Source organism: Megalobrama amblycephala, linkage group LG2 (assembly GCF_018812025.1).
Source record: "Megalobrama amblycephala isolate DHTTF-2021 linkage group LG2, ASM1881202v1, whole genome shotgun sequence".
Classification (NCBI taxonomy): Eukaryota; Metazoa; Chordata; class Actinopteri; order Cypriniformes; family Xenocyprididae; genus Megalobrama; species Megalobrama amblycephala.
This window is the reverse complement of record NC_063045.1, coordinates 6,213,396-6,236,692: the sequence shown is the minus strand read 5'-3', so window position 1 is coordinate 6,236,692 and position 23,297 is coordinate 6,213,396. Positions and strand designations below refer to the sequence as shown.

Here is a 23,297-nt window from a genome sequence, read left to right as displayed (position 1 = left end):
AGTTTAGTTAAGGGAGAGGAATTTTAAAGTATTTGGGGTTTAAAGTATTTTATTTATTTGTGTGTCTGGTAAAAATATATGATCTTGTTTTCTGAATACATTCACTCAAAAAAATGATTTTTGATGCTGTTCACTTTATTTAAACAATTTATTTTGATTCAACACCATTGTATCAGGTTTCTGGTTTAAATGTGATTGATTAATGTTTAATTGACTTAAAACAATTACTCTTTGACTTAACTTGATGTTTTCATATTAAAATAACATGTTTCAATCAAGTAAACTCAACCAGGACTTAATCAAACAGGACTTCCCAGAGAGTAAATGTTGAAATAAAGTGTCATTTTAAGCATTTTTTTGCAAGATGAGAAAATTGAGTGTCTTTTTAATGGTTACTGTTCTATTATGTTGGTATTTAAAAGTTTTGGTTATGTTAACGGTTTTGGGGGTTACCATTGTGGAAAAGTGTTGCACTTGTGCTTGGGTAACAATGATTAATTTCACTTTAATAATGAACTGAACACTATTGGACTGTTTTGGGTATTGTTTCTCAGAAACATCACAACTTAAGTAGATTTTAGTTGGATCAGTGGTATTGAATCTACGATTAACTTAGAGTATTATTATTTACATAAATCAAATTAAATTCAAATTTTATTGAAACAACTAGATACAGATAGATAATCATTAAATTACCATAGCCACACATGCATATAACATTAACTAGTTGGTGCAACAAGGCATAATTTTGTTAAATTAAAGTGAATTACCACAGTAACACAATACAAACATTTTGATTCAACTAGTTTCAAAAAAGTTACAGTGACATATTAAGATCATGTTTAAACTACAAATGTATATTGTGTTCATATAAAATATTCAAAGCAAACCAAGTTTACTTGATTTGATTAGATGCATAATGGTTGCTACAGTTAAATCATGTTAATTCAACAATTTATTTTTTTGAGTGCTGTAGACCACATTTCTTCTGTTATCTACTCAGAAAGAAGGGAAGTGAAGCCCAACAATTGTATCTAAAAAAAAAAAAAAAACAAAAAAAAAACAAGCATATGAAGTTTATTTATTTATTTTTTTTGACACAGTAATAGCAATGTTACATGTTAATAGACTAATTTTGGCATGTGAAGATGACCATACAACAAAACCACTACAGGCTAAAACAACACATGCAAACAGATAAATTCATATTAAATTAATATAAGAGATATATTGATTAATTTATCATCAAAAGAAGAGCTCTGTATCAGAATCTCCTCAATTCTTCATGTAAAGAGAAGCCGAGCATTTAGAAATAAATTAATCGCACCAGTAAACAGTTGAAGTTATTCATAAATTAAAAAATAATAATGATGTGCATGGATAAAACATTTATAATAAATACTACAACATTGTGCTTTTAGCGCTACTTGGATGGAGAGTTTGGGAAAAGACAGTCCAAGAAGAGTTTCCATTGGCTAATCGATCAATTAAGCCACTCCTACAGCCGTCGTCATAAACACGGAATCAGACTCCCAACTCGTCACATATGGACGCTTGGTCAGGACCCCTTGGCGTCACATATTAACGCACTGGGTACCCCCTTGGCGTCATTTTTCAACGAGCAGGGCAGTCCGATAGACTTCAATGGAACTCTGAACCGGAGCCTGCGGCGTTGAAATTTGACGTCTTGGGTAAACACACCGCAGCCCGTTGTCTGCTGTGGATGGATCGAGACTACAATAAATAAGAATAGATAGGAATAGGCTGCAATAAATGATCTATGCCGAGTGTGGTCAAATGGCGGCCCCCATATCATCTTTATCTGGCCACCCAACTGGTTTTTAATGTTAAGAAATCCCTCGCAGTCTGATATTAAAGTGCCCTCTGAGAAAAAGGGGGAGCGTTCACAGAAAATGAACAACGGTGAGTTTAACAACGGTCATCGTGTGTGCGACAGCATTCAGCGGTGAGTTTAACAACGCCCCACTGCAGCTAAAGCATCATTCAGAGGTGAGTTTAACCAAAACAACGCTCAACTGCAGGTAGAACAGCATTCAGAGGTGAGTTTAACAACGCTCCACGCTGCGTGTAGTAAGAAGTTTAAGCGTTTTCTGGTCACAGGGTAAGTGACTAATTAGGGTGCATGCTGGATAATGTATTTTTATAGGACTCTGGTATTGATAAATAAATATGTATATATGCTTGTGTTCGATTAATCAATGTCTTGTTTGTTTATTTATTTATTTATTAAAAATCCTCAAAATTAATAACGCTGACGTCATTGTATGGCGCGATCGCGATCCCAAGGTCCATTGCGATTTTCCACTTGGTAAGTAGAAAAGTTAATTAATAGAGATCGAGACTATTCTTAAATTCACACACTAAAAACTGTAGAATCAGGTCAAGTTGTGTTTAGAACTTTTAGAAGTGTAAGGCAGCAATTTATTAGGACGGTTAATGATAGAAAACTTTTTTATATATATATAAATTACTTGCTGCACCAAATGTGCAGTAGGCTAGCAAAGTTAGCTAATTAAATTCAAGTTAATTTTTTTCGCATATAATCATGAAGGTGCAATCATGGGGAATACAAGATTTTCAGTACTGATGTGTTTCCAGTTACCTATTTTACATACTCAGACTGCCACTTTAGCCAACATTATAAATGGTCCGGTAAAAAACAGGGTTGCCAGATTAGTTTGTTTTCCAGCCCAGTAATTGTTTAAAATCCACAAATAATCTGACAATAAACGCCTAAATATTATCTATAATAAACAGTAGAAACAAATTCATAACAACAACATTATTGTGTCTCAGCACAATTTCTCAGTTTTCTATTTCTTTCTTTTGTATTAAAATAACAAAATTCCACCTGCCCAAGCCCATTTATTCACACATGGTGTAACCCAAAATCAACCAAATGGGTGGAAAACTGTCCAATCTGGCAACATTGATGAAGAATACTGGTGTAAAGTGTAAGGCACAGGTGTCAAACAGGGTCGCAGCCCTGCAGAGTTTAGTTCCAACCCTAAATAAATGCACCTTACTCAGCTAATCAAGTCCTTAAGGCTTATTTAAAAGTTAAAGGTATGTTTGTTGGAGCAGGGCTGCGGCCCTCCAGGAACAGAGTTTGACACCTCTGGTGTAAGGTATTCAATTCTTAATATATTTTTTTTCTCTCTCATCAGGTCTTTCGAATTTGCCTGCTCCTTATTCTAAACCCGACCACACAGACAAACACACACTCACTCACACAATAAAGGCACTTATAAGAGCCACGTCTGTCCTGTTTACCTGTCTGTGCTGTAGTTTACTTGTCAGTCTCTTTTTAGCTCTCTCTAATCTTTATCTCTGTTTTTATCTTTATTTGTTTTATTTGATCATCTCTCCAGTTCTCTTAATAGTTCCTAAAAATCCTCTTTATTGTAACAGTTTGTCAATCTGTTGTTTGTTTGTTATATTTCTTGTCTAGTCATGACAAGGCCCAAATTCAGGTCCTGCCCTTCTTGCCAGACTCCCAATCAGGCAAGCAGGAAAACCTGTCATGTCTGCTTTGGAAGCCTGTCCACCAAAAAAAAAATAAATGAAAAAGTGGCATCACTGGATAGCCAGTGGGGGAAATCTGTCCTTAAAAGCAGAAATGCTGGGCGTCTAATTGATTCTGCCCGTATTGCAGTAAGTAAAAAGGTTAATATTTCATAAATTAGTGTGAAGTAAAACTGAAAGGCCATGTTTTTCATATACTGAATATCATACTAATATGATCTGGCCTTTACAAACATAGTCTTATTTCATACATGGAAGAATCCATCTTTACTTATAAATTTTGCTAAAGAGTTACAAAATTGTATTCTGTGTCAAGTATTAAGTAAGTCATGATGGCAATGGCAGAAACTAGCAGTACCTCTGGCCTTACCTTATATTGATGATCGATTGTATACAGTTCAAGAGTAATGTGTCTTCTAAAATAATCTTAATGAAACGGGTTATGGCTCATTTTATTGCATTGTTTTTCATTAAATAAAATTGCTTTTAACAGTGCTAATGTTTCTAATACTTCAGTGGGTGTTGCTAACTAATGTGTGATAACTGCTTTTGTTCATTTCAGGTGCAGAAACTTGAGGCTGTTGGATACAAGCCAATTTTATTTATTGGGAAACAGGACAAAAGGGCTTCAAATAAGTGGGTGGCAGATATTATTACACATCTGCACCACACTCCTGTCACCAAAATTCTTTTGGAGAAGATGCGGAGGGCTTATGAGTTTATCTTAACAAAAGGTAAGAGTAATGTTTTTGTTTAGAAATTATGGTTATTTAAAATACATGTATATTTCTCTGTTACTATGTACAAATTAAACTTGTATTTTAGCAACCTCCACAGCACAGCAGCCAGAGAGTGTTGCCGCGGAGCAACCGGAGAGCGTCGCCGTGGAGCAGCTGGAGAGCCAAACCATGGAGCAGCCGGAGAGCCTCACTGCGGAGCAGCCGGAGAGCATCGCCGTGGAGCAGCCGGAGAGCATCGCCGTGGAGCAGCCGGAGAGCCAAACCATGGAGCAGCCGGAGAGGATCGCCGTGGAGCAGCCGGAGAGCCAAACCATGGAGCAGCCGGAGAGCATCGCCATGGAGCAGCCAGAGAGCGTCTCCGTGGAGCAGCCGGAGAGCCTCACTGCGGAGCAGCTGGAGAGACAAACCACGGAGCAGCCGGAGAGCCTCACCAAGCAGTCTGAACCCGTATTTGTTCTGAATCTTGTTCCTGTGTCTTCCTCACTCTCTCCAACCTTTCTCTCTCCTCCTTCCTCTGCTACTCCTACAACTGTTCTTCCTTCACTTTCTTCCCCTCCTCCACCTCCACTGCGGCAGAGGAAAAGAAGGTTAAACACCTTTACCGCGTCACACTCTACCACCCCTGTCTCTACTCCATATCCATCTCCCTCTTCCATTTCCAAGCCTTTGAGTCAGGAGGTGCCACTGGTAAAGAACAGAAGAAAAGGTAACTTTTTGCATGGTACATCTTACTCCACACTATTAATAAATTTGCTCCCAGTCAAAGCTGACTTCATGTAAATTGGATTCATTCAGCTAACCAGGACATTGGTAGCCAGTTCACAGTATTTTGTTATTTACGTAGTTGTTTAGCTGTGGTTTAGTGGCCAATGTCCAAGGGTTGAGGGAAACCAATCCAGTACATTTTGCTTGATTGACAAAAACGGGGACAAATTCACTTTGACACAAATGGAAAAGACTGCATATCACCTCACATGTGAAATTATAAATATGGGCTTGTGTGATTCAGCTACAAAGCATGGCATTCGTGGCTTAATAAACTTGTCTTTTCATTATTTCAGGTTGTCGAAAATGTAGTAGGCAGAAGGTTTTCCTTTTTGATAAAATAACTGGGGAACGGATAAATGAGGTAAAATGTCTTATTAGGCCATGTGCTGGACTCAGTGACTGATTTGTGACTGACTCTGACCTTTAAAAGATAATATCCAGTGATTGCTTAAACAGTTAAAGTAATTATTACGTGTGTTTGTTTGTGTCTGTGTAGGGGAAAGCTGAATTGAAAGTTCACTGGTTGCCTTGCACTGTGTGGTAAGTCATGTTTTATTTCCTTTTTAATTCCATTTCAATGCAATGGATTAGTCCATTCCATGACCCAATACAATGTTGGCAAAGTTCAACTGCTGTCTTAAAAGCAGCATGGAAGTTCATGTCAGTGATGTCCAGTGTTGGCAAAGTAATGCATTACAATATTGCATTACTCCCTTAAAAAATAACTAATTGCGTTACTTAGTTACTTTTTATTTGCATTACTTTTTTCACCTGGGCTTGTTTGTTTGTATTTAATAACAACAAAAAATATATATTTTGGCAAATGTTTAAGGCTCTTTCACACCAAATGTGAAATTAATAAGCCTTAGGCAGAAGGAAATGCATATCCATTCCTGTACAGTGGAGGGCGTAAATGTGAGTAAATGTTCACATTTAGTCTAGATCAGGGGTGGCAAACCCTGGTCCTGGAGAGCCTCAGTCCTGCAGAGTTTAGCTCCAACCCTGATTTAAAAACTCACCTGATGTAGCTTTCTAGCAACCTTACAAACCTTGATTATCTTGTTCAGGTGTGTTTGATTAGGGTTGGAGCTGAACTCTGCAGGACTGTGGCTCTTCATGACCAGGGTTTGCCACCCCTGGTCTAGAACTACAACATCCATGATGTTCACACAGCGCACACAACACCTCTTTAGCACTTTATTTCTCTCAACTTTAGGACAGGAGAGGTGTCAGTCAATAAATGTGAAAAAGTAACTTGTGTTACTTATTTGAAAAAGTAACTTGGATATTTTGTTATAAGCTCCCTGATCTTGGCAGTAAATAATCCTCTGAGGTAGCCTGTAGAGAAACTGGTGTGAGGTCGATGGTCAGTACTCTGATTTAAATAGCGATGAGGCAGAGGCATTGGGAAGAGCTAGATCTGGCAGGCATGCCCTTGAAGCCTCTGGTCTTGCATCCTGAGGATGAGACAGAAAAACAAACAGAAAGGTATTGGTGCAGGTGCCATTCACTTAAAAAAAAAGAGTTATAGTATGTAAAGTGTGTGTGTGTGTTCTTGTATACATGGTTGTATACAAGGACACAAATGTGTATAATGACATGGGCATTACAATGTAAACATGGTTTATGAGGACACACTAAACAGTGTTTTTTTGAAATTCAAAAATGCAGACAGTTTCCTGTGATGGGTAGGTTTAAGCCAGGCACACACTGAACAATTGTAAGGCTTATTATGACTGTAATTTGATACTTACGACTGATCATGCCCAAGTGTGTCAAGTCATAGCCAGTTGCGTTTAGTCAGCGTTTACAGTCGCATTTAAATTCCTTGTGTAAGTATTTAAATGTGCTTTAGTCGAAGAAAATGTCTTTGTGTATTGAGCTCAGAATGTTTCAGCTAGTAGTTAAGTGTGTCCCTGGCTATAGGGGCAGAATATACAGTTTGCTAATGTAGAATATACAGTTTGTACAGTATAAAACATTACGCCTATAGAATGTCCCCACAATTCACAAAAATAAACGTGTGTGTGTGTGTGTGTGTGTGTGTGTGTGTGTGTGTGTGTGTGTGTGTAACTGAAATGAGTCTTGAGTTTGGTTGTAAACTGACTGTCTCTAAATTTGGAATGCTTGGAAGACTATTCCATAGTTTCAGAGACAAATGGGAGAATGATCTACCTCAACTTTATTTAGAATATTATATGAAGATCTTGGAATTCTGTGGTTGAAGCGGACACAAGGTATTGTTGGTAATGAGGAGCTGGAACATCCAGTGCTTTTCAAGTAATTAATATCATTTTAAATTAGTTGACAAGCAGCCAATGTATTGACAATAAAATGATGCTGATGTGATCATATTTTCTGCTTCTAGTAAGTGGTCTAGCGGCTACATTTTGAACTAGCTGAAGCTTATTGAGCCTGCAGGACATCCACCCAATGCATTACAATAGTAGCAGTGATTCATCCCCCAAATTTTTCAGCATCTGAAACACTAAGCATGTGTCATATTTTAGCAAAAGTTCTAAGATGGACAATCCTGTTGTACATGTGCTGGAAATGTGATTTTCAAAGGACAGATTTTCCTCAACCCACTAATATAACTTAATCCCTCATTGCAGTCGAGCATAAGATCTGTGTTCTAAACTGTTCTAGTACAATATTTAAATCTGAGATGTAATGTTGTATAAGTATAAAACTGTGTAAAATGAAAATATGCCAGTTAAGTCCAATTACCTCAAATTTGTATTTAAGTAAATTACTGAGTAAATGTGCAGTTACATTCCACCACTTGGGTTAACCAGGATTAAAGCTGCTTTAACAAGCATCGTTAAATGTCATCTCTTTAATTTAAACATGACAGTGATCTTGATTTTTGCTCTGTGTTCTAATGACATTATGTACACTTATGATGTTTTACAGTGGCAAAACCTGGGATGACACATGGGAGCCTGCGAGTGAATTCCAAAACATTGTGCCAAAGTCCCCACATCCCAACCAGCTTTCAGCATGACAACATCACCATAAACACCTGGACTCATCAATCACCCTTCAATGCAGTTTATTTTTGAGTGTTTTTGCTGTTCTTCAGTAAAGTTTTTGCACAGTACCCAGTCTCTTTTAGCGTTTATTTTCTTACAGTTGTCTTTTTAAAAACTTTTTGCTTTTGTCATGAACTGCTTAACAGTTAACAGTGTACCTTGCGAGATCATAAGTTTGTTGTCTGTGAGCATAAGCTCATAAATACCAAAAAATACTCCAAAAGCTACTAAAATGTCACTCAAATGTTGTAGTCATATATTAGATATGAATTACTTTATTATTTATAATCATAATTGTAATTACCAATTTATGTTTTCCTTGCATTTAGTTTAGTTTTTTGGCTTCTTTAAAGGGAAGAAAATAACATGTTTCCTGATGGCAGACTTGCATCTCCTGGTTTGTAAAAAAAAAAAAAAAAAAAGAGAGAGACAGAGAGAGAAAGGCTTTAAAAAGTTTTTTATTTAAAGCATGTTGGGTCACAAGTATTTTATGTTTAATAGATTAATTTATCTATGTTAAAAATTACTGCATGCTAGAATAACTATCACAGTCATTTTCTTTTTGTAATAAAAAATGAAATATTTTGATATATTGTATTATTTATTTCACATACAGTGCACAGCTGCAACAATTATTTAATATTAGTTACCCTCTGCTTCATGCCATGGAAACCAACTGGCCTTTGAAAAAAATTTTCAGTGAATTGTATATAAAATAAAACTATTTTTAATATTCTACTACGTAGTAAAGAAACAAAAGGGCACTGTACACCTGCCAATCACATCTAATTCCATGATGCCCGCAAGTCAACTCAACGGGAAAGACTGAGGAATACAGCTACGGCAACTGGACATGCGCACATCAATATTGCGTCATTTAATATTTATTTATTTAATTTAATAACTATATTTGCAGTATTGTAAGGGTATGTTTAGGGTTGGGGTAGGGTAAGTGTTAATAAAACTCAATTTGATAAGTAACAAGTTTAATTCACCATTATTTTCCCTGAAACTTTGCATCACTTCCGGCAGTAACTGTACTGTAATTACCATATATGGACAAGTATGACGTGACACAGCTCTAACAGGACACGCTGTGATTGGAGTAACTTTTAGGCCAAAATAAAGAGTGATTAATGTTGCAAACTATGTTTTGATGTCTTTATTACGTAAGTAATACTGTCATTTATCAATGAGGTATTGCTATGTTGAAAGAAATTACCCGTTTACAGAGATCCTAACCCTAACCCTAGTGTAACTTCAATGAACTACAATTTACTGCGCCATTGTTTTCCGTTCCATTGATAGAATTACAGAGGCGTATGGGTAATGCAGTTTAAAAACATTTAGTAATTAAATCAAATAAATACAATCTTTAATGAACAAATGGGCATCCAGATATGTTCATTGTACAAACCTCTATGACATATTTGAGAGTCAGAATGAAATTTGGTATTTTACTGTGAGCACTTTTTAAAATGCTTTTATAATGCCTTTCCATGCATGTCAGAAATCTCTGATCAATATTATTTAATAAACATAGCATAAATAGTTGTCCTACCAATTTTCTCTTTGATATGCTTACCAGACTTTGAATTACAGCCATTTGAAATGTGCATTTGTTTTGCTCTTCCAGGGGCCGCTGCCAGGTCCCTGGGGGAGGTAGGACAGTAAAACTTACACAGATAGGCTCTCTTCATCATGAACAACAAACTGTTGATTCACATTTATAACTGAATATTGTTTTCTTTTCCCCATTTTCTATATTTACATCATGCTTGTGTTATGTTTTGCTGATATTGTGAGACTCTGACTACAGTAACATAGGCACAGGATGGTGCACAATAAAAAGAATCACAGTATAAAAGACAACAATAGTTAATTATTGTCTCAAATGTCATTAATATGACTAAAAATGTTTATGTAAAAGAAGCATGGTAAGTAATTACAAAGTTTTTTTTTTAATTTTTTACAACATCATGAAATTAAACAAACTCATATGATGGTATAGTGCATTTTTATTTTCAAAACAATTAACAATTTATTATACAATACACCATGTAAAACATTTTATTGTAGACTATAAAATAGCATAAAGACAAACTGGATTCAATAGAAATAAAAAGGGACTTCAAAATTGCTATCATCATGCTGTTTATCAGGTCACAGCTGATGAAGCTACACAAGTGGTGAAATGTTTTGAGCACCACAGAATCAAATCAGTTGACTCCAATACTTTTATTAGATGACACATAAGCGGATGTAATATTATACTGGGAAATAATGATTCCTCCTTATCATAATGGTTTTCTTCCTCATAATTTGCTTTTTATGTCTCTAAAAAGGTTTCAGTTGTTATGTAACACCTTACCGTTAAAGTAAACTACTTTCACAGCCACGAGCTGAAGTTCTAACATTTCATTTTCCCCTGTGAATCATATAACCTTAAATTATTATTACTCATGCAAGATTATTAATTATTTTGTACACAACCTAGACTAAAGATTATTTTCATAATAAATTAATCTGCTATTTATTTCTCGACAAATGAAGAGTTTGGTTTGTGATAAAGTATGAAAATGAGAAAATCAGACACAATTACACACAACCCAAAAAGATACATTGATAAAAGCTGTGAACAGTTCAAACCTCAAATAAAAAATACATGCTGGAACCATTAAATGTTTTTGCATGAAAATTATTAAAATTAATTTTCTGCCAATCAACTAATTGTACTGTTGAGAAGTTTCTTTTGCAACAAAATGTCATTTTATAAGCTCTCCATGTGCTGTCAAATGCATTTTTTTTCTCTCAGAATTTATAAGTAAAATGTATAAGTAAAAAGTTGGATGAGAAGAAACAACTCATACCTCAAATCTCTTTAATTAATGCACTTAATTTCCACCACAGACTGGTTCTATAGGCATGCAAGCACACATTTCTATGTAAGTGAAAGAAGAGGCAACACTTTTGGTTCCATTTATAAAGGTGATGAAAAGCAGATTTTATTACATTCTTAATATCCAGAGTTAAGGTCATTGTCCAGAACGATGAAAGGTGTCACAGTCTTGTGGATTACAGTCCGTCATCAGACATTTCACAGTCACTGTCGTACTCATCAGCTGAAGCACTGTACAAAAAGTTGATGTTGCCTTCTCCAGACAAAACTTGCAGGTAACAGTCTCTTGCTTGCACCTTCATTTCTCTGACTTTATGTTGCTTTCTGAGGATGATGCTCTGCAGACCTTTCAAACCCTCTTCACTTAGGCCACATGGTGAATCTTAAAAGAGGAACAAAATAACATTAAGCATGCCTTAGAAACTTTATAAACAGACATCATTGTTGTGTATATTTATTAGGGCTGCCCCCAAACAGTCAACGAAATGTTAGTCAGTCAGAATAACCATAGTTTTTCCTGCATACAACACAACCAAACAAAGCCACAGGACTTGGTAACAATCAGACAGTCATGAACAGATATTATGGATTACACGGCTGGTCCTCATGTTCACAGATAGTAAATGTCATGAAGAAAATTCAAAGTTTGAGCATTGCGAGGGCATCAAGGACAAGAAAGCAACATTCTCTACTTTCAGCTACCAGTTGGAGTGAGATTCAGGCCAAGTGTAACGACTTATAGAGCTAAAAGCCACTTATCGTTAAATAAAATGTTTTCATTACTAGGCTACTTACTTCAATGATTAGAGAGGACATGTCCTATATGTAGTTATGGGAATATGTACTTTAGTAGATTTTAGTTAACAGATCACTCTTACTAACTGTATAATAAAAATATTCCCATAGTTGTGATGGAGCGCAGGGAAATCTAAGGTCAGAGCAACCCTAATGTTTATGCCATTTCTTACAAATACATACTTCTCATTGTCTCACTGGCAAACATGCGGGACAGCTCTCTGAGGTTATCAGCACGAGTTGAAAGAGATTTCCAGTGGTGGTCCATCTCTGCCACAAGAATCTTCAGCTCTTCCTCAAGTCTTCTTACTGACATGATGATGTCAAACGCTCTTCTTTTTGTCCTTAGATCGACAGAGTCTGGAATGCATTTATGAGAAAGACTTAAGTCATTTGTATCAAACATCAACCTTTAAAGAATCACAGAAAAAGTCACAGAATGACATTTGAAGCATTGAGGGTTATGTGTCATAATGTATGTATCAGATTTGTCAGAAGCAGTCAACAGACTAGTGTACACACCATTGTGTGGTAGCTGCCATGGCCAAGCTGTTTCACCAGACAGAATGGTTTCCATGCAAAGACTTTCTGTGCTCGGAACCATTCTGTTGTATTTCTCCACAACAGATGTCAGGATCCCCTTCTCCTCCCTGATCTTGCGGCGGATTCTGGCACGACCTTTGTTCCCATCGGTATCTTTATAGAGACGCTGGGAACGTCTCTTGATACTCGCTACCAGGACCTCAATTCTGCTGGCCAAGCCATCAGCATCATTTGTGGTTGTTACTGTTGCTGCTGAGAAGAAATAGGTAGTTTGCAGTTTAAATTAAAATAAAAGTAACAATTACAATTATTTGTGCACTGTAAAACCAAACAGTGAAATTAATTAAATGAAATGAGTTTGTTTCACTCAAATAATAATGGAAGTTCTATGTATTTAATAGGAAAAAAGTTTTGTGAACTCAAAATTTCATTTTAGTAAGCATAACATAATATGATTTAGTTTAATTGCAGCAGATTTCTAATTCCCAGCATGCTTTGTGTCAGACAGTATAAATAAATGTTAAAATTAAGTGTTATTTTGTGTGTTTTTGCAGATTATCATAGGTTATTCTTTAATATTGTTTGATGTTGGGATTTACAGGAGGTTCTGTTATGTTAGTTTTGTAGGGTTATACCACTGTGTTGAAGAGTAGAGCATGTGTTTTGGTTGAGGATTGGCTGCTAAACATTTTAAACCACATGTACTGTATGTTGTTTGATTATATACATATAATGACAGTCTCTTTGATAGTTATATTAGCATGTGTTATTTGCTATCAAACATTTAACCAAGATCTGAATGTGATATTTATGTAAATGAGCTGTTTGTAATTAACACTATGATGAGTGGGGTGAGGCTGAGAACTGTGGGAGCGAATGGATGTCGGTGATTCTGAACTTTAAAAATGAGTTTACTTAAATGTTTTGAGTATTCTGAGCTTGAGGTTTAACAGTAATCATTTCCTCACCATCTGCCCACTCCTTTACATCACTGACCCAGTCTTCCAATTGGCTCTCTGTCACTGCCAATTGGGCTTTCATGGACTCTAGGTTTCGTAACTGGCTTTGCAGAGCTTTTCTGGTCTACAATGACAAGCAATCACAGAACCAAGAAACAAGAACCAAATGTTCAATGCACAGCTTCATACACTGCAAACACACAATACTGACCATCTAAAACAAATTCTACTGATGTCATTACCTTCTGATATCGGCGAGACAGTGAAACTGCCAAATTTCTGAACTTTTGCTGATTCCAGCGCATGGCCATGAGAGTCAGCATGTCTGTGCGTCCTGCAAACACAGAAAATATGATGTTACCATATAATGTATAAAATATGATGTGATTATGTGATTATGTAACTAGAGCAGTATGTGGTCATCTTACCTGCTTTTGACATATGTTTTGTCGTCACTGCAATCCTAGAGAGGAAGGCATTGCACTGTTCCACCTCCTCCCCTAGTGTTAGTCCAGCCCCATCCTGATACGCCCCACTCCATTTCACCTGAGTAAGAAAACATAAATAAACAAAGAACCAGATGTTTGCAGATGTTCGGTTTAAGATAATGTGGATTCTGTCACATAGTAACATTTTCTTACCTCGCATTTAAAATCATGTGCTTTGGCATGAAATACCGAAAGGAATGGCCTCATGTTCAGGAGGTGCTGGAGCTCTGGGCAGCTTTTTGCAACTCTTTGCAGGTAGGGCCAATATTTGCAGGTCACATCCATACAAAAAAAAGTGACTTGCCTACTGGCCAGCTTTTCTTGAAGGTACAGGGGATAGGCAAAAATTTCACCCCTGTACATATTTAAAGCACAGAGCAGCACTCCGTGCCGACAAACCGCAAGCTCCAATCCCTCTTCGTCTACCTTGCTGGCAGATCTTTGGGAGGTCTCTCTGGCTGCTGACCACTCGCCTCCACAAACACCTCTCCCACCGACCTACAATATGGATAATGGTCAATGAAAACAAGACTCTTCTAAACAAACTCTTCAGTAAGAGGTTACTGTAGTATTGTAGTTTTATTTATCATCATATACACTTTTACATGTTTGGTTGTGCTGTGAATGTGGTCCACAAATCTCGTAACATCTTCATCCTTGGCTATAAAGATGCCTTCAAAGATGGCCTGTTCCTCAGATCTAAAAAACAAACAAACAAAAAAACAACAACAAAGGTACAGAACAATTTATGATAACTTCTTAGAGTTGTCATAAGTACCAACTTCAGTACCAGTCTGAAATTTAAAAAATGTAATGCTTTGAGCACTGTTGAGCGGATTTGTAAACACCTCTGATTGGCCATTGTGTTCACACACTCATTGGATATGTCTGAGAATGGCTTTAATGATCAGCGCTAAAAGCATTAGTCACATTTTTATAATTTTTAATAATTTTTATACGTCAGTACTTTTGACAACTCTATAACTTATAATTTAAGATTACTTTGTGCATAATAAAGAGACATGTTTTCTTAGTAATATGTAAGAACACTGTGACACACAGTTTGAAGTACCTAGCAGCATTCTTAAAACGGTAGTGCTTGCGGTTTCCATCTACGGAAACGGCGAGCATATTTGGGGTGCATGCAGGGCAGATGAAGGGCTCTTCCTTGCATATACTGTCCACCTCAAATCGTACAGCCTCCCACTCAAAAAAACTCTTCTGAAAACTGTCTGCAGAGATCTTGCCAGTCTATTAAAAATAAAGAAACCAACAGCTAATAATATACAACAAATACATTAGCATCAAACAGGTTTTCAGCCCACAATTCAAATACATTAACAATACTGCAGGATTAATAAATTCAATACTCACACGACCAAAGCGAACAGTTCGCTGATCCAGCATTCTTAAAAATGCTTGGCAGGACAGTCCTGGTGCCACCATCTTCATTTCCTCAAATGAGAAAAATATATCGGTAGTATACATTGTGGCAAACTGAAGGGTTGCCGGCCAGTAGTCACTGCCGTTTAGGTCGGCCACTGCAGCAGTCCAAGTGGCTTGGCATGCCTCACAAAATAACTCGGGCATGCTTAGATCATATCGTCCTGGAAAAATCAAAAACACATCCACTGTAATGCAATTCTTTGCTGGGTCAATCAGGGTTTGGGTTCTTAATACAATTTATACATTACTTTGTATACTTCATAAGATGCTTCTCAAACAGGACAAAATAAAGTTCTTTACATTCTTACCATTCATTGTGACCACAGCAACAGTCTTTCCTGGACTGACCCTCAATGACTCTGGTGAACAACCACAGATTTTTTCAGGCATTTCCACAGGTACAAGCCGCACTGAAAAAGATCATACAGTACATGTGAATTAACATAATTTGTATTGACTGAGTAATATAAGATTGTAATGGATCAATGTTATTGAAGCACATTGCTGAAAAAGAACACAAGATATGTTCAAAAAGCCAACTGACACAGAGTATCTACATAAATTCAAGATCAAACAAAAAGAGAAAAAAGGGATCATTTAAATAATAAAATTATGAGCTTAACTATTCTGAAAATGGGATACGTTGTACAAACACAAGCCAAAACTTACCACATTGGGAAAGAGCCTTATCCACCACAACAGTTGTTGGAGGCAATGGCTGGAAGAATCCAGCAGTCATGGCATCTCTATTGTGGAGGACATGTCTGGTGTGCATGCTGATGTCACATTCAGCACAGAAGAAGGGGCGTGGTCGACAGTCACAACACCGGATAACTGCTGGACTGCTCCTACACTGTTGGCAGATGTGTGTTGCCACACTTTCTTTTGCTGCAGCCGTGTTTACCAGACGGGGTCTCTCTGCCCTCCACCTCTCTGAAAAGAGACTCTGACGTATGCTCCAGTTCGAGGATGCCAGAAGAGGATCTCTTGGGGTTCCAAGAGGTGATGCCTCATCACCTGAGGAATCGCTCAGTGAGTGCTGGAGATCTTGTAGAAAACACTCTGTTAAAATAGTATGGAGTTTTTAGAAACAATAGCAAATTTTAAAATACAAACATTTATTTACATTCTAACCCACTGTCAGATATAAATGGAAACAATGAAAATGGTGTACAATGAAGTACAAACCAACAGTCTCTGGAGCAAAGGCCACCTCACAGTTAGTGTCAGGAGCATTGAAGGGAGGATCAATGTTCTGAATGTGATCAGCTGTAGAGGATTAAAACAACACAAATCAACATTTACATATATCATTCAAATTTACAACTGAAATTACCAGCCTGAAATGGCACAAGATCACTGTTTAAAGGGATAGTTCACCCAAAAATTTAAATTCTGTCATCATTTACTCACCCTTAAAGAGTTCCAAACCTGTATTAATTCCTTTGCTGAACACAAAGGAAGATATTTTGAAGAATGTTTGTAACCAAACAGTTGGTGGACCCCACTCACTTCCATAGTATTTATTTCTCCATACTAAGGAAGTCAGCGGTGTCCCACAACTGTTTGGTTACCCATATTCATCAAAATATCTTCCATTGTGTTCAGCAGAACAAATAAATGAATACAGGTTTGGAACAATTTGAGGGTGAATAAATGACGACAAAATTTTTAATTCTGGGTGAACTATCCCTTTAACATACAGCTGGAGAGTTTTTTTATTTCCCAAACCCTAATGTGGACAGTCCAATTACTCTTCGTTTAGCTGCCTATAAGGTGTCTTATAGATGATAACAGTATATAGGAATGCTTATATAGAAGCAGATTAAAATAAAACAAGCTGGCTGGCCATTGACAACACACTCAGAAGAACGCATCGTTTCAAACACAGCCTTCCCAAGACCAACACCTTGCAATCGATTTACTATGATGGTAACCAGGCAGGCACATTTTACTGCATAACCATAATATTGACAAGATTTCCTAAAATGTCATAACAGCCCACAAATAAACATTTTTTTATGTGCTAATTTTGTAGTTCATACTGCTTTACAAAAATATTTAATAGTAACATTAATGTGCCTCTTTCACTTAATTTTTCACTTTCACTTAAGACTAGTGACATCTTTAATAAATCTACTTTTTATGTCAAAAATCAAATGACTGGTTCTGGTTTGATTGTTTCCCTGACATATCAACTAAACATGTATTCCTTCATTTCCTTAATTCCTTTATTACAATATTAAGTGCCTAAACAATGTGATTTCTCAAAAATCTTTAATGAAAAACAATACTGACCCTTTTTTGACTGATGCCTGCTTGATCTTGGCCTTGCATAGACAATATTTCCATGCACGTCTCTTTTTCTCCAGTGCACCCTTGGTTGCCTTGGCTCAGGCATCTTTGCTGGTGCTGCTGCCGCCTCCTCTTCTTGCAGCTCACCAAGAAAGTCATCAAGACTTTGGAGCTCATCCTTCAGTTCTTGATGATCAACCAAGTTATCCAAGACCATTAGATTTTCTTGGATTTCTGAATCACTCATGGACATAGTGATGGGCAGAAAAACAAACAGACAGAAAGACTCACAACAAAGAGATGGACAAATAAAACAGGGAGGGGGGGGGGGGGGGACAAAGAGAGACAGAGAGGAGAGACAGAGAGAGAGAGCTGAAGAGAGTACAGGTGATGGGTACAGGTTAACAAGATGGACGTGGCTCTTAAAAGTGCCTTTGTTATTTATTGTGTGTGTGTGTGTGTGTGTGTGTGTGTGTGTGTATGTGTTGGAGTGTTAGAATAAAGATAATTTTTGCTGGCAAATTTGAGGGACCTAATGATGAAAAAGAAAAAACAAAGAGACAAACAAAAAAACAGAATTGAACATTTTACATCAGTATTCTCTTCACCTGTGTTGCCAGATTGGGCTTGAGTGTATGTAAAATTGATTTTATACAGTTGAATAAGCAAAAAGTTAATACTGTTAAATACATTTTACACAAAAATTGTTAATAATGTAAGTTTTTCTCTATTTCGCCAACAAAATTAGTTCCAAACAAAACCACAGCAGAACTCACTGTAAAAAGTACATGAATCAATTAATAACTTATGACAACATAATTTATTACTACATTAATTATACACATGGTTTTATTTCATAGTGAGAAATTGTGCTGAGACACAATAATGTTGTTGTTATGAATTTGTTTCTACTGTTTATTATAGATAATATTTAGGCGTTTATTGTCAGATTATTTGTGGATTTTAAACAATTACTGGGCTGGAAAACAAACTAATCTGGCAACCCTGTTTTTTACCGGACCATTTATAATGTTGGCTAAAGTGGCAGTCTGAGTATGTAAAATAGGTAACTGGAAACACATCAGTACTGAAAATCTTGTATTCCCCATGATTGCACCTTCATGATTATATGCGAAAAAAATTAACTTGAATTTAATTAGCTAACTTTGCTAGCCTACTGCACATTTGGTGCAGCAAGTAATTTATATATATATAAAAAAGTTTTCTATCATTAACCGTCCTAATAAATTGCTGCCTTACACTTCTAAAAGTTCTAAACACAACTTGACCTGATTCTACAGTTTTTAGTGTGTGAATTTAAGAATAGTCTCGATCTCTATTAATTAACTTTTCTACTTACCAAGTGGAAAATCGCAATGGACCTTGGGATCGCGATCGCGCCATACAATGACGTCAGCGTTATTAATTTTGAGGATTTTTAATAAATAAATAAATAAACAAACAAGACATTGATTAATCGAACACAAGCATATATACATATTTATTTATCAATACCAGAGTCCTATAAAAATACATTATCCAGCATGCACCCTAATTAGTCACTTACCCTGTGACCAGAAAACGCTTAAACTTCTTACTACACGCACCGTGGAGCGTTGTTAAACTCACCTCTGAATGCTGTTCTACCTGCAGTTGAGCGTTGTTTTGGTTAAACTCACCTCTGAATGATGCTTTAGCTGCAGTGGGGCGTTGTTAAACTCACCGCTGAATGCTGTCGCACACACGATGACCGTTGTTAAACTCACCGTTGTTCATTTTCTGTGAACGCTCCCCCTTTTTCTCAGAGGGCACTTTAATATCAGACTGCGAGGGATTTCTTAACATTAAAAACCAGTTGGGTGGCCAGATAAAGATGATATGGGGGCCGCCATTTGACCACACTCGGCATAGATCATTTATTGCAGCCTATTCCTATCTATTCTTATTTATTGTAGTCTCGATCCATCCACAGCAGACAACGGGCTGCGGTGTGTTTACCCAAGACGTCAAATTTCAACGCCGCAGGCTCCGGTTCAGAGTTCCATTGAAGTCTATCGGACTGCCCTGCTCGTTGAAAAATGACGCCAAGGGGGTACCCAGTGCGTTAATATGTGACGCCAAGGGGTCCTGACCAAGCGTCCATATGTGACGAGTTGGGAGTGAGAACGTGTTGAAAAAATACTATAGTAATTTATAGTAAATACTATAGTGTTTTTTAACCATATATAGTGAAGTACCTGAATTAATTTATCGTGGTAATTCTATAGTTGCTGTGATAATATAACAACTATAGTAATATAAACAATTACTTTACCCAATATTGAACTAAGTTTTCTACAATATACACTGCAGTTTACTGTAGTAAAGTAGGCCTATACTATGTTCTTCTTCTAAAATGAATCCGTGAGTACAGTTTTTACAAAACCGTGGGAACGGATTGTGAAAGCGTGCGCACGGATTATGAATTTGTGGGAACGGATTTAAAAACCGAGGGTACGGTTTGCAAAATCTGAGCGCACGGATTGGAAATTCGTGGGTACGGTTTATTAATCCGTGGGCACGATTTATTAAACCGAGGGAACAGTTTAAGAATTCGTGGGTACGGTTTATAAACTGAGGGAACGGATTGCAAAACCGTCGGCACGGATTGTTTTTTTTTCTCCTATGGGTGACGTGCGGGGCTCCGTACGAATGAGAAGAGCGAGCGAGAGAGAGAGAGGAGGCGCCCGCGCGAGTGTGTGCCACTTCACCGTGAGAGAAGAGAGCGAGAATGCGCAGTTGACGTTATTGCCTGTGCGTCGCCGCTGGTAACAAAAAAGATCGGCTTGGAATCGGTAAGAAGTGAGACTGACCTGCTGGACTCGGTCGAGACCAACTAGAACTTTTGGCGAGACCAATGACCAAGTCCGAGACAAGTCCGAGTGCAAATACCAACGAGTCCGAGACGAGTCCGAGACAACAGAAAAACGTCTCGAGTCCGGACTCGAGTACTACAGCACTAGATCACATCATAATCAAAACATAACCATCAACACATTATCACATCATATCTTACCTTCTTCATGCCATAACAAATGTATCCTAAAAAAGTTTTTTTAGTTTTATATTACCAACAATGTTACTACAGCAAAGTACAAAGCAGTGCAAAACAATAAATTATGTTTTATTAACAAAATTCGGGAGGAGCAATGTTCAAATAATCTGTCTAATCATCACATCATCTCAACCAGCTGTTAGCAATCAATAATCAACATATCTACCCAGTCAGCATGAGTGAAAGCATAGACACAGTCGACTCACCCATATTCCACGACAGTTTTTCAGCATCCCTCCACCACCCCGTCTCCTCACCTGGTTACTTTCCTAACCAGAATACGGGTGGAGTACTCTGGGTTCGGGCCAAAATACCAAGCTCTGAGCCCTCTCCTCGGACAGCACGCGAAATACACATACTACTACGCATACTATTTACTATCTGATTATTTGTAAGTGTGAACTTGTGAAATTAAGATTTTATTAAGCCAATCAGTTCACACTCACTCACTCACACACACACACACACACAACAACAACAACAGTGACAATGAACAAAAAAGTTACAAGATCAACTCTGAACATGACAAAACACACTACTTAAAGTCAACAGCAAAAATAAAGGCAAACATTAAGAATAAAAAAAAAAACAGGCAATTCAGTGACAATTTATTCATTGCAGCATGAAGCTCTTGATTGTCACCATTGTTGTGATTCAAACTTCAATTCCTGATGTCTGTGTGACTAATAATTCTGTGTGAATTATTCAGTAGTTTAAAATGTTCTGAGTACAAACTGTTTTCAAAATCATTGATGTTACCTTGTTGTCATCATGACACTAAAAATCTCATGCTGTAGAATCACAGGAACTCTATAACAAAAAAAATATAAAACATGGCCTAATAATTGATTAGACCCTGAGAGGTTAAAATATCAGGCCATTAAATGATGATTGGGAACATTAATAAGTGACTACCATGTAGTGATATTACGCTCTATGGCGGGGCTTCAGAGTGTATGTTGAGAAATACCGGAAGCTTTTAGTGAAGCATGTATCGAGGCTTGTATCGCTTTAGAGTCTAGACCAATGCCTTGCTTCTGCCTGACTGGTTCAGGAAGCGGTTAGAATTTTGGCGTGACGTTTTGACAAATATATAAATCCATGAGATTCCCTCAAATGCATGGTTGTGATGTGAAAATAGTTTTTTTTTTTTCTCCACTGTTATTTCTCTGTCGCAAAATACAATGTGTCTGATCATCTGTAATGTATCTGATTGTTTTATACTCTTTGACCACCAGGTGGTACTGTTAGCAAATAAAGTCTCAAGAAATGAACACTTTTGTGAATCTCTTCAAAGCTTCAGTGCTTCATGAAGCTTCATCTCACTACCAACATCTTCTGACCACAATCTCTTTCTTGCCATTACAAATATGTTTTAAACACACAGTTACAGCATCCAAAGAAAAACTAATGTTAAATAGCAGAGTCCAGGGGTCAGAAAGTAGAAGTCCTGCCATATTTTTCATTCCACCCACTGAAGCAGTGTTAAAGTTAATGAGATAAATAAGTGATTAATTGAGTGATGATTGAGCATTATTGAAGACACCTGATGATAACAAGCAGAATCACCAAAGGAGAAAATCACAATTTTTAAGCCACCATCATGGAGATGAGTGTTTGCTTTAGTTGAACTCTTCACCCTTGACTTTTTAATATTAGATCTTGTTTGAGCTGTTAACTGAGTTATAACAGCCAGACAAGCAAAGAGAAAAGATGATCAGGTGGTGTTGGTTTTGTTTTCACATAATCATTATTTGATCTGAATCACTGAACTCATTTAGAGCCCAATCTCTGATTAGATTTACATTATTGATTACAGCAGCACTGTAATCCAAAAGATTTCACAAAAGTTGTTCTGAATAAAACAATTTTTTTTTTTAATCAGAACACCTTTTGCAAAAGCCCTCAGATTATTTTGATAAAGCTGATCTTCTGCTGTAGAATCACAGTTCTGCTGTAATCAATAATGTGAGTCTAAACTCAGAGATTGGGCTCTAAATAAATTTAGGGAAAACTACAATTATGTGAAAATATAACCAACAACTGATCAGCTGTTCTCTTCTAGTGATGTCCGGTTCGCGAACGAATCGTTCTTTTTAACCGGTTCTTTTCAGTGAAGCAGTCGAACCAGTTCACCAAATCGGTCTGAATCGTTCCAAACAGTTCGCATCTCCAGTAAGCAAACATGAATCCACAAATTACTAAAGTTACTCACTTTTTGACGTGCCTGACACTACCTCTCGAAATAAACCAACATCCCTGAGTTATTCAGTTACTCCAACAGTACAGTGCCTTAACCTGCTGTAAAGAGAGAACTGATGATGATGAGCACGAGCTGCAGAGCAGCTGATATGAGTGCGCATGCGTGGCGCACACGAACGAACATACACGGCCTGTCACCGTTCTCGTTCTCGAGTCAAGAACCGGTTGCAACGGTTTTCGGATCATCAGTACACAACCGAGAACCGCTTCTTTCGGATATGTCCGATTTGAGAACCGGTGAGCTGATGATACTGCGCATGCGTTTAACTTTTCAAGTGAACGAAAGCACGTTAGTCAAGTTGTTGAACATCGGACAGTGTATTAATATAAAACATACTGAAAATATAACGTTTATTGTGCTTTTCCAAATACACCATAGCAGATTAATAGCATAAAATACTGTACATAATAAACTACATGCCCACAT

The 23,297-nt window shown here is 37.1% G+C and overlaps 3 protein-coding genes across 5 annotated transcripts in view; 2 read left to right on the top strand and 1 right to left on the bottom strand.

Annotated features, from left to right (window-relative positions):
• LOC125263285 overlaps positions 1–23,297 on the top strand; it is a 1,003,076-nt gene that overhangs the window by 455,699 nt on the left and 524,080 nt on the right. The gene's annotated exons all lie outside the window — the stretch shown is intronic.
• LOC125263281 (flocculation protein FLO11-like) lies at positions 1,523–8,157 on the top strand. The gene is made up of 6 exons (XM_048182281.1): positions 1,523–3,675; positions 4,109–4,280; positions 4,372–4,992; positions 5,348–5,415; positions 5,551–5,594; positions 7,971–8,157. The coding sequence occupies exons 1-6, from the start codon at positions 3,475–3,477 to the stop codon at positions 8,059–8,061; spliced, it is 1,197 nt and encodes a 398-aa protein (XP_048038238.1). The 5' UTR covers positions 1,523–3,474; the 3' UTR covers positions 8,062–8,157.
• LOC125263275 lies at positions 10,532–20,161 on the bottom strand. Of its 2 annotated transcripts, none has more exons than XM_048182274.1 (14): positions 17,518–20,161; positions 16,408–16,488; positions 15,889–16,281; positions 15,528–15,629; positions 15,148–15,380; positions 14,846–15,024; positions 14,379–14,472; positions 13,927–14,271; positions 13,714–13,831; positions 13,528–13,619; positions 13,295–13,409; positions 12,306–12,575; positions 11,967–12,143; positions 10,532–11,370 (listed from the first exon to the last, which is right to left on the bottom strand). In XM_048182274.1, the coding sequence occupies exons 1-14, from the start codon at positions 17,765–17,767 to the stop codon at positions 11,165–11,167; spliced, it is 2,655 nt and encodes an 884-aa protein (XP_048038231.1). In that variant the 5' UTR covers positions 17,768–20,161; the 3' UTR covers positions 10,532–11,164. The 2 variants fall into 2 exon arrangements, with proteins under 2 accessions (XP_048038231.1, XP_048038230.1); XM_048182273.1 differs by having other exon boundaries at positions 10,533–11,370; positions 12,306–12,578; positions 17,518–20,159.